This window comes from Mastomys coucha, unplaced genomic scaffold, assembly GCF_008632895.1.
Source record: "Mastomys coucha isolate ucsf_1 unplaced genomic scaffold, UCSF_Mcou_1 pScaffold22, whole genome shotgun sequence".
Taxonomy (NCBI): Eukaryota; Metazoa; Chordata; class Mammalia; order Rodentia; family Muridae; genus Mastomys; species Mastomys coucha.
The window spans coordinates 134,555,854-134,567,877 of record NW_022196905.1 but is presented as its reverse complement, the minus strand read 5'-3'; the positions used below and the strand labels follow the sequence as shown (position 1 = coordinate 134,567,877).

General features: G+C 47.6%; 1 protein-coding gene across 3 annotated transcripts in view; it reads left to right on the top strand.

Moving 5' to 3' along the window:
- Positions 1-12,024, top strand: part of Mad1l1 (mitotic arrest deficient 1 like 1) — a 314,427-nt gene that overhangs the window by 23,202 nt on the left and 279,201 nt on the right. For 2 of the 3 annotated variants that reach the window (XM_031338516.1, XM_031338517.1), the window contains exon 9: positions 1,780-1,841. The exons of the other annotated variant lie outside the window; for it this stretch is intronic. In XM_031338516.1, the coding sequence (XP_031194376.1) occupies positions 1,780-1,841 (62 nt within the window). The remainder of the gene's footprint in view (positions 1-1,779; positions 1,842-12,024) is intronic. 3 annotated transcript variants of the gene reach the window in all.

Here is a 12,024-nt window from a genome sequence, read left to right as displayed (position 1 = left end):
AAGTCTAGTTAGTTTTAAACAAATCTCCAAAAGCTTTTCAAGGGAGAGTTGAAAGGCCAATCAACAGATTGTTCACAAAAATTAAATATCCATTTGGGTTAAAAAGTGAGTCCATACATAGACCTTAAATGTTACACCAAAGTCAGTTCCAAATGTAAAATAGGAAACTATGAATGTTTTTCTCCATTATAGAAACAAACAAAATAACATTCATAATATCTTAGGTTTACTTTAAAAGATTTACTTATTTGTTTTATGTATATGAGTACACACTGTAGAGATAGTTGTGAGTCTTCATCTGGTTGTTGTGAATTGACTTTAGGACCTCTGCTTTGCTCTGGTAGACCCCACTCACTCAGGTCAGCCCTGCTCAGTCCCTGCTTGTTCTGGCCCAAATAAATAAGTATACTGTAGCTGTCTTCAGACGCACCAGAAGAGGGCGTCAGATATCATTATGGGTGGTTGTGAGCTACCATGTGGTTGTGGAATTTGAACTCACGACCTTTGGGAGAGCAGTCGTACTCTTACCTGCTAAGCCATCTTACTAGCCCATATCTTAGGTTTTTATTGACTGTTTAGCTATAACTTAAAACAGTTATTTATAAGGATAAAAATAACATGATAATTTGAACTTTACTAAAATTGGAAACTTTGCAAAATGAAAAGTTGACAATATGAAAATATGAGCTGGGGCTAGAGAGATGGCTCAGTGGTTAAGAGCACTAACTGCTCTTCCAGAGGTCATGAATTCAAATCCCAGCAACCACATGGTGACTTATAACCATCTGTAATGAGATCTAATGTCCTCTTCTGGGGTGTCTGAAGATAGCTACAGTGTACTTATATATAATAAATAAATATGAGCTGGGCACAGTTTTTTTTTTTTTTTTTTTTTTTTTTTTTTTTATCTTTTGTCAGTATTATTCTTGGCTGGCCTGGAACTTGCTGTGTAGACCAGGCTGGCCCTGGCCTCTCAGAGGTCCGCTTGCTTTTGCCTCCAGAGTTCTGGGATTAAAGCCATGCTACATGCTTTGTGAGCTGAGAACCTTTTTTAAAAATATTTATTTAACTTTTTGTTGAACTTGTGAATTTCACATCATGAAACTCAGCTCCACTCATCTCTGTGTCCCTTTGTATCTGCCCTCTCCCCTTGCAACTTCCCCCCAAAAAGAAAAAAATAATTGTTGTGGAAACTAGTGTTTCACAGTGTCTGTACATCTTAACTTACAAATTTTCATTGCAAAGAATTTTTGGCTTTTGCTACACTATTGGCTGCTGACTGGAACTCCTCTCATATGCTGTTGTTGCCCTGTGTCATAGTGATCTTGCAGCTTTGGATTTGCAGGACTAGTGGGTCCAGAATCATGAGTGAATCCCTGGTATCAGCTATGTGCTGGCCTCCTAAAGATGGGGTTGATCTGAAGCACATAGAGAGAGACTTTGTGGGGTTCAAGCTGGTCTGGAGCAGGCACACAGGCATAGATGGCCCTGTCTCTTCATGGCTGGCTAGTGCTTATCTAAATCATCCTTGGCATGGCTCTAGAATAGAGTTCATCGGTCTAGGACTTAGCATTCTCAGAGGCTCCTGGCTAATTTGGCTGGACTTGTACCATGGCAGGAAGGAGCAAGGCCTAGGCGAGTCATGTAACTTCATCTGCTAAGATCACCCAACCACCTGTGATCACAGATAGGCTGGGGACTCCAGTACCTTTGTCATTGTTTGCTTTCACATGACAGTTGCTGGGCAAGAGACACCGATGTCTATAATTGTCTTTCTAGAAGCTGCTTGCAAAGCTGCAGAGCTGGGAGAAACTGGACCAAACTATGGGCTTGAATCTCAGGTAGGTAAGCTGCTGCTGGCTTCACCCCTGGCTGCTGGCTTCCAGTGCTTTCCTCTGCCTCCTGGCTCAGAGTCCAAAGAGGACAGGGCAGGCAGGTTCCTCCTTGTGCTGTGGTGAGGAGCTCTTGTTTAGGCTTAATGGATGCTTTACATGGGAGGGAGGAGGAGCCTTATTGTAAAGACTGTTGAGAACCTGCATATCCACGGAGCTGGGGGTGTGGAGAGGGCAGTGCAATGGCCTGCATGCTCACAGGATCCTTTGTGTATAAAGAAGTTATGGCTTTGGGTGAAGATGATATCTTTTAGGTAATGATAAACTTTGGGGATTGACTGACTGAGTTAAAACCCAATCATACTGGAAGATTCATGTTCCACTGGGTCCCTTAGAGCATCTCATATGACTGGTCTGTGTCAGGTATGAGTGCAGAGATTCAAAATGGGCCACAGAGCAGAGCTGCTGGGTACTGTGTGTTCAACACATAGCAAGGGTAGGGTGTGCCCGGTTGCTCTTGCATCTGTACACTACTCTGTTGTGGGGTGCCATTCACTGATAACCTAACCCATTTGTAGTTCATTTTTGGGTTGCTTGTCAGCTGCCATCAACAGCTATGATCCCCTGAGTCTTGGCCTGGATGTCACCCTTCATGGTGACTGTGTCTGTTCCAGGACTCAGGGAAGTTGGGGGTACATTAGTTGGGAAAAGGTGTTGGAGCTTGGGCACAGGCCTGTGGGATTCAAGCAGTACTTAAGGCTTACTGGCTGTCTTTGCTGCTGCTCTGAGAAACAAGACCAGATGAAGACTGCCTGAGCTCAGCTGTCTTGTCATCACACTGTCCCCTGCTGGCTCTGGAGCTGTCACCTACTGATGGCAGCACTGCCTTCCATTCTATTACTTGACAGTGCCTCTTCGTTTCCTCTCTAGCCCATCTGCAGAACCCTTCTCTTTCAGAGGCTGGCCCAGCAGGCCCAAGTGTTGTGTGCTTCCTCCTGTCTTCTGGGCTCGTTAGCTGCCGGCAAGTGTCCCTCCTACCCCGGGGATACTCTGCCCAGACAAGACACCTCCGTGACTTCTTTCTTGTGATGGAGATCAGAGGCCCTTCATGCCCAGTTGGACCAGCCCTGTTGGAACACTGGTGTGCTGGTGTGCCTGCGTGTCTGGTGCCTGTCGCATGGTACTTAGTGTCAATCAGTCCTGTGGAGCCATTGCCCTGGCTGGAGCAGCACAGGTCACAGTGGCCAGGTTGCAGTGTTTAGCTGCTCTGTGAGCCCTTTGGACATATTCCCCAACTGACTGCCCTGTCAAGAGCTTGGCTGGTATGAGGGCAAGCTGGTTCTTGGTTGCTGTGTAACTACCTGTGCCAAGCAAGAGAGAGGAGTGGGTACTTATGGTGTTCCCCGTCCTTATTGAGGAAGGTGGAAAGACCCTTCTTAGGAGCCATACTGCCCTGGACCCCTCTTCTCTCAACTGAGGAGGAATGCAGGGCTTCTGCCAGCTGTGTTTATATGGTCATATCCTTAGGAAGTGCCTCAACTGGTAACTATCCTTTCTGGAAAGCAAAGGGCACTGGCCTGTTTGTACACAGCCCCCTTGGTTTCCTGATAGCTGTCATTCGTGCATTGCCCTGGCCTGGTGCATTGCTGGCACCTTGGAAGCTCAGTATCACCTGCCTATCTTCCTTGTGCACCCAAGGGCAGAGATACAGGATATAGGCCAGGGTCAAGGCTCAACTCTGGGTGACATGGATTCCACCCTTGTGGCTACACTTGTTCTGTGATTGTGTCGGATGTAGACCAGCTTTATTAAATGTGCTCCCTTAACATGTAGGCTGAGTGAGTGCTAGGACATGTGCTTGAGATGGCTCCATGGATGAATCCGTTACCATGCAAGCCAGACAACCTCAGGCAAGGGTGCAAGGTGAGAGCCAGTTCCACACAGCTGTCCTCTGACTTTCATACATGAGTCACAGCAGTCAAGAACTGATACACATCTCACATATACAATAGGAGTAATAGAAATGAAAAAGTAAAACATTAGATTTTGGGGGAAAATTAATATTCTTGATTCTCAAGTATGATGAGCATTTTGAATTTTCTGTTTCTTTTTTAACATCTGTCTGTCTATCTATCTATCTATCTATCTATCTATCTATCTATCTATCTATTGTGTGTGTGTGTATATATATGCATATGCATGTGTGAGTTCGTGTCCATGCAGTGTGTAGGTGTCTGTGCTAGAAATCTGGATTTTGTAAAACAAAAAAAAAACCAGTGAGTGCTTTTTTTTTTTTTTTTTGGTTTTTCAGAGACAGGGTTTCTCTGTGTAGCCTTGGCTGTCCTGGAACTCACTCTGTAGATCAGGCTGGCCTCAAACTCAGAAATCTGCCTGTCTCTGCCTCCCAAGTGCTGGGATTAAAGGCGTGCACCACCACTGCCCACCAGTGAATGCTTTTAACCGCTGAACCATCTCTTCAGCTCCAAGGCTTCCCCCTACCTTCTTTTTTTTGTGGGTAGGTTTTGGAAAGTTGTTTCTGCAAGGCTAGGAGAGTGACTGACTGAAGCCTGGAATGCTGAGATTAGACATGATGCAGGACAGGGTCAGAAATAATGGAAGAATGGGGGCAAAGTTAGGGTTCAGTGCCAGGGCTGTGGCTCCTTAGAAATCATACATTTGCCTATCACATAGTCATACGTGTACGTGCATATGCATAGGCACACATACAGACAAATGCACATAAGCACAAGCACACCCCATGCACATACACATACATGACTATGTACTAGTACTATGTACTTTAGTTGGAGACCTTACCAGGCTTTTAGAAGCAGGAACTTCTGCCTGCCTGCATGCCTGCCTGTCTGACCTGTGGCTCTATGGATTCTGAGATGTAGCTACCAGTAGGTGGCACTGCCCCCTTGATGATCAGCTTTCTTCAAGGAGGCCTGTGAACACCAGTGGCAGCCTGTCCTGGGGCTTTCTGCCCTTCCATAGGGACTTCCTCACTAGTATCAGGGAATTTTGTTAACTGAGCTTCGAGGGGTCTGGGTCCACTGGCTGCCTTCTTACAGACAGGCAGGTTGTTGCTCTGGCCTATGCTCTCCCTGTCTGTCCACCTGTGACCATTGTCTCTCAGAGTCGTCTGTCCCCAAGGGTCTGAGTGCTGTTGGGGTCTGGTGCAAATCCTGTGAGGATGAACTCTGGCCACCCTGAGGTGCTCAGCTATAGTGTGGTTGTTACTTTACTTGTTGCTGTGACGGACACGATACCTGACAGAACAGCTTGGCTCTGGCTCCAGTGTGAGTGTAAACTCTATCAGGTTTAGGGAGCATGGCAGTAGGAGCATGGGGCAGCTGCTCACATTGTGTCCACAGCTGGGAAGCAGAGAGATGAATGGGGGCTCAGCCGCTTTCTCCTTTTTATTGAGTCCAGCTCACTGAATTGTGCTACCTCCATTCAGGTTAGCTTCAAACTCCATGAAAACACCTTTATAGTCGTGCCCAGATATGTGTCTCCTAGGTAACAGTAAATCCAATCAAGGTGACCATGCAGATTAACTATCACACCTAGGTTAAAACAGTATACAGTGTAACAGTATTGCTCTCTGCAGTGTGACACTTCTTATGTCTGAGGAGCCTAGAGATATTACGGGGAGTGTTTAAACAAGTTGAATGGGGTGGTTAGCCACTATAAACCAGGAATCAGATGCTGAACTCTAGATAGACTGTGTGATGTGTCCTGTGCATTGGACCACATGGCTGAGGACAGATGGACCTGTCTACCTATGTCCAGTTCATTGAATCATGTGGGGTGAGTCAGCTCTTTCTACCTGTGTGTCTAGTGCGCTGGGCCACGTGGGCAGGGGCACATGCTTCTGTGTCTTCCTCTGGTGAATCCAGTGTATGAAGTCACATGAGCTGGAGCAGAAAAGTTTGTACCTATTTGTGTCCAGTGCTGTAGGGTCGTGTGGGCTGGGGTAATGCATCTAGTGCCATGGGTCATGGGGTTGGGGCAGATGGTACTCTTATGGACAGTGTGTTTATGCAGAGTCACATGGGGCAGGGCACACAGTGCTCTCTATCTGTAGTGTGTCCTGTACAGGGGGGTCATGTAAGCTGTAGCGGATGTATACAGGGTCATGTGGGCTGAGGGTAGACAGGCTTTGTGACATGGAGAGGAATGGGCAGGAAAGTGCCCGACAGTATATACATATGATGCTGTGGCATAGGACCAGCAGAGCCCTTTGTGTTGTGTGGCAAGTACCAGTGCAGGTAAGCCGGTGGCCTTCTTCCAAAAATCCTCCAGGACTTTTTGGAAGTTCAGTGGGGGGTTGGCACAGTGCTGTCATGGGGGCATGGAGAGTGGTGACATCTGGACCTTGGTGTCTCAGGGTAGAATGTGGGGAAGCGCTTCCGTATGGAGAGTAAATGACTGTAGACAGAAACAGCCTGCAGGATGGTATGGCTGTGGAGAGAGGCTGGCAGGATGGTGGAGCAGGAGTAGAGGGCGCTATCTTCAGGAAAATCAGCTGTTTCCATAGAGCATTTCAAGCTGGAAGATTGGTTAACAACCCAGCCCTTGCTTTTGATTGAGAACATTCAGCAAGCTGGGAAAGAAGGAAGGCTCTGCAGCCAGAAAGAAGGCACCTGGAAATGACTGCCATGAATCCAACACTGGTGACCCTGATGCTAGGGATGAGGCGTGTGTTCTCAGCATGATGTACACGCACATTGTAGATGCTGGACTCACCGCTGCCCCTAACTGGGATGAGGCCATGTGTTCTTACCTTCCTGTTGAATCCCCTCACCTGTGTGACTAGGTAATTAAAGAGCAGGTCATCCTGGGAGTGAGTAGATGCTTCCTTGGGTAAGTATGCTTGACCTGAGTTCCTTCTGGTCATTAGTACCCATGTAAAGAGCCAAGCATGGCTGCATGTGCCTGTAAGCTGAATCCCTAGCACTGTGAGGGGCAGAGACAGGATTGCTGGGGCTAGTAGGCTGCTAGCCACCCTCTCATTTCAGTGAGAGATCCCATCCCAAGAGAACAAAGAAGAGACGCTTTGACAGCCTCTGCACACATGCATATGGGTGTGTACACGTGCACATATGTCCCCTCCCCCGCAAAAGTCAGGATGTGTGGTCTGGATATGAAAAAAACTATCTGGAGACAACATAATCATGGAGGAATTCCAAAGTATCAATAAAAAGCTATTTGGACCCATCAGGCAGGTCTGCAGGGTCCTAGAACTGGTGACAGTTGACAAGGATAGACGGTATTTCTGAGTACCATAGCGACCTGTGGGAAGGACACGGCATGTACAGTAGCATCAAAACAGTGCAGCGCTGAGGGATAAATTTAACACAGCATGTCCAAGATCTGTGCTTTGCAAACATAAGACACAGCTGTCAGTAATTATGGATGACCTAATAATGGCGGGACGTGGTAAGAGATGGGGGAGGTGGGGGGGAGGAGAAAATAGACCCTTCCCTCTTTGCTCCCAGTCGCTTGCTTGGCCCTGACACCAGATGTGGGTTGGTTTTTTTTTTTTTTGTTTGTTTGTTTTTTGTTTTCTGCTCAGTAAGCAGTTCTCCAGTAGATGCCAGCTGGGCGTCCTACAATCCAGCTTAGACACTGTCAGAGTTCAGGTTGGATCCCACAGGTTGAAGCCTCAGACCCAAACAGTTGGCCTACTTGGCTGCCTGTTCTCAATCCTAGGTTGTCACCAAGTTCCAAAGACTGGCTCCAAGGTGAGGTCCCCAGAAGCCCCTTGGGTTAATTTACTAGGCGTGCTCAGAGAACACAGAAAACGCCTTTATTGTGCCTGTCCATTCTTGTTTGGTTTGTGTTTTTGAGACACATATAGCTCAGGCTAGTCTCCAGCTCACTGTGTAGCTGATTTTGAACTCTTGATCTTGCTGACTCTAAGTACTAAGATTTTAGGCATTCACCCCTAGGTCCACTTTATGGGATGCTGGGAGTGGAGCCCAGGTTTTAGGGTGTGCTGGGTGTGCTGGCTAGCTTTATGTCGATTTGACATGAGCTACAGTCATCTGGGAAGAGGAAACCTCAGGTAAGACAGGCTTCTTTCTTACCCCCATCTCCCCTCCCCAGATAGGCCTTTGATGCCTTTTCTTGACTAATGGTTGATGTTTTAGGCCCAGCTTACTTGGGGCAGTAGCACCCTGGGCAGGTAGTCCTAGCTGGTATAAGAAGGCGGGCAGAGCAAGCCATGGGGAGCAATCCAATAAGCAGTACTCCTCCATGGCATCTGCTTCATTCAGTTCTTACTTCCAGGTTCATGTCTTGAGCCTCTTCCCTGACTTGCTTGGGTGATAGACTACTAGCTGTAATCAATAAACCTTTTCCTCCCCAGCTTGGGCAAAGTCATGGAATTTATCACAGCAGTAGTGCCTAGCTAAGGCACTAGGCAAGCACTCAGCACTCTTCTACCTGAGCCACGTCCTGTGTCTGCCAGCTAATCTTTATACTATCTCTGCACCAGATAGAGTACTTGAGTCACTCCCCAGTCCTGCATGATATGGACAGGCCGATTTCTCCATGCTGAGGGACAGTTACTTTGTTTTCCCCCGAGTAAACAGCATTAGCATCGCTTGGATAAATTCCTAAAGGCATATTTGTTGTTTTTTTTTCCCTTGGTTCAAAAGAATCTGTGTGTTTAGAATTGATAGCTGATGCCAAATTGCCCTTTGAAAAGCTGTATTTCTACACATTTCCGTCAGGGAATGGGAGCACACAGCTTAATTGGGTGAGTGTGCTTTCGAAGGGTTCAAGCAGAGATGCAGAGTGAGTCACAACAGAGCGAGGAGAGCAGGCGACTTCACTGCTTGGCTTTTTAAACACTATACTTAGCAATTCAGATGGAAGCGAGAGGCTTATTAAGCAGGCTCAGAGTGAGCGTTGGACCCCTCTGTAGTCAGGCCTGTGTTCTGTGTTGGGAATAATTTGCCAGTGGCTGAATGCCTTTGCTACTTGGCACCTGACTCTGTCACTTTTGTGCCCTCTGGGTGGTCATTATACCTGTCAGCATGTGTGTGTGTGTGTGTTTGTGTGCTCACGAATGGCATTGAGGAGTGCTGTGGTGTGGGCCCTGGGAGGGCAGGCAGCTTCCCACTTCAAACTGCTGACCTCAAATCATAGTTGGAAGCCAGTAAGTGCTGACCTCGGCTTTGCTGAAGCTTCCCTAGGCCAGCCAGATGACAGACACATTCTGGGGACTAGCTTCCCTGATGTGCCAGACCAATTAGAGGGACTTTGGGGAGAGTGAGTGGGTAGACTCACTTCCAAGATGGGAGCAAATTGGCCAACCCAGCCCCACACTCTGCTAACCTTTCTCTGCTCAATGTTTGTAATGACCTCAGTGTCTTGTTGATGGATGTCCAGAGCTCCCAGTGCTTGGAAGGTAAGTGAGCTGCCAGGTGTCTTGAAGAACTGATGTCTGTAATGGCTGGCTTTTTGTTGAGGCCTAGATGTGAAGGAGGGAGGTTTGGACCTGCAGTGTGGTCTGTTCCTGAGCTTCATGTGGTTTATTGCTCACAGCTTGCTTATGTGGGGCCTGTGCTCTGGAGAGGGAGGGACCCTGCTGGCTTAGGTGCTTGTGGTGGGCTTTCCCTACCAGTGTCTCAGGGACCTTAAGTATTCATTCATTCCTGACAGAGCCCCCTGCTGTTTTCTGCTCTGGAGAGTGTAAATGTTTTGTGTCAGCTAACTCATAAGTTTGATGATTTGGTACCTAGGGGAGGGGCTGGTCTTCTGAGTTGTAGGCTTTCAGAAGACACTGGGGGTATGTGTGATGAGGGGGTGCTGTGGTGCTTGGCTGTTGCCTCTGGGCAGGCCTAGCAGCTCTGACAAGACCCTGGAGCTGCCCATTTGTGCCTGCCAGTGGGAGGCAGGGGCTTCAGAACCACAGAGCCTTCCTGACCAGTGAGATTGGGGAGGTAGCTCTTCTGTTTCTTTGCTACTTGTAAAGTTGCAGGAGGGTCTTCTTAGGGTACTGATGACCATCTGCTTGGGGGTGGATGGTCTCTTTGTCCCATGGGGAAAGGATAGGAGATAGATGTTCTGTGTTGGCTAGTGTCATCCCTGTGCCTGTCATACACCAGAGCAGGGCTGGAGGCAGTGGGTTGTAGACTGTGGAGATCAAATGCTTTTTTGGAGCAGACACCACACATGTGCACAAGCACCTGCATGCATAGCAAGGAGTGGCTTGGCCCAGCCAGTGCTCTCTGCTGTTCCTCACAGTGCCTTTGGGCCTTTCTTCCAGGTTGTGTAGGTAGGGCTCATCTCAAGTGTCTCCTTTGAAGATGATTTAGCAGAATCCAAAGCCTTGAGAGCATTGGGGATGTGATGTGCACCCAGGAAGTGGCTATGGCAGCCTCCCTGGTTCACAGTTGGTTTTTGTTCCTTTCCTTTCTCTATTTTTTTCTTTTTCTTTTTTCTTTTTTTTTGGTGTGTGCATAATCATATGTGTATATATCTATGTGAAGGGCAGAGCTTGATGACAGGTGTCTTCCTCAATCACTTTCTTTTCTTTCCTTTTTTTTTTATTGTTAGAGAATTTCACATATACGTTATGTGTTTTGATCAAATATTCCATTTCCTTCCAGCTCCCACTCACTATCCCCTCCCAACTTCAAGTGTCCTTTTTTTAACCTACGGAGTCCACTTACTGCTGCCAGTCTGTGCATAGGCGTTGGGCCGTCTATTGGAACACGGATAGCTTTCGCATTCCTAGAGAACACTGGCTCCCTTCCCCAGCCCCTCTGCCACCCATGTTGGGATTTTCGCTGGCTTGCTCTTGTGTAAGTCTTGCCCATGCAGCGAGAATCACTGAGTGCCTGGGTACAGTGGCCCTGCCATGTCTGGAGAACACTGCTTCACAGCAGGCACCTGTGACCTCTGGCTCTTAGGAACTTTCTACCCCCTCTTTCACAGTGACCCCTGAACCTTGGGGGATGGCTTTTGATACAGATGTCCCATTTAAGGCTGAGTACTTCACAGTCTCTTACTCTCTGTACACCATCTAGTTATGGGTTTCTGTATTAATGACTGTCTACCTTACAAAGAAGCCTCTCTGATGAAGACTGAGGGTGACAGTAGTAGATTCTCCTCCAGGGTTCTTGATGTAGCTAACAGTATGAGGTATAACTCCATCTGTGTGATGGGCCTTAAGTCAATCAGAAGGTTGTTAGTTACACTGTAATGCTTGTACCACTGTTGTACAAGGGGGGCGTCTTTTGCCAGGCCAGGCTGGTTGTTATAGTCTGAAGGTTTTACAGTTCACTAAGACTGTGGATTACTTTGCTGTCTGGTAGCTTGCACAGCACCTTCCAGCACTCTGAAAGCTACTCACTAGGAATGAATCATTCAGCTTGGTACCAGCTTGATTTTTCTCTGTCCTAGGAGTTAAGTATGTGTCTACTGTATTTTTAAGGCAGGGTCTGTTACTCAAGCTGAAACTCACTGTTATGGTTGGACTGGCCAGTGAGCTCCACTTCCCCAGTGCTGAGATTACAAGCCTGTGCTATTGTACCCCAGGACCCCCTATACCCCATTTTTTATTTTGAGACATAGGTCCTCTCTATGTATCCCCAGCTATGCTGAAACTCACTCTGTTGTCCAGGTTTGCTTCAAACTCACAGAGATCCTCCTGGCTGCCTTCCAGGTGCTAGGAGGTATGCCCTACTGTGCCTGGGTCCTTCTCTTGTGCTGCAAGCATTTTCCTGACTAGCCCTGGTGGATTTTGTCTCAGCAGGTCCTGTTACCTACTATGTCCCCTCCTCTGAAGTCAGGAACTCAGGGTGCCAGGTCCTTCTAACTCTAGGCACAGTGACAGAGTCCTGGTGCCCTAGGGAGCTGAGTGGCTCAGATAGAGGAATTTGAAGGGAGTTTTGAGGGTGAAACCAACTGAGCAAAGGCTAGAATAGGAACTGAAGACCTTTTCTGAGATGGTCTGTGCCAACCTCCTTTTTATTGAGGATTTTTCGGAAGCTACCATGGCTCATAGGCTTGTATCATACAGACTCTGGAGAACAATTAGGAAGTTTGGGGGCCTGGGCTTCTCACATGGTCATTGCTTTTGTGACCATGAGGTGTGAGATAGTGACCCTTGATGTGTCACCTATGATCATGCACCTGTCAGTGGCCTTGTCTTTCCTCACAGCAGCTGTTA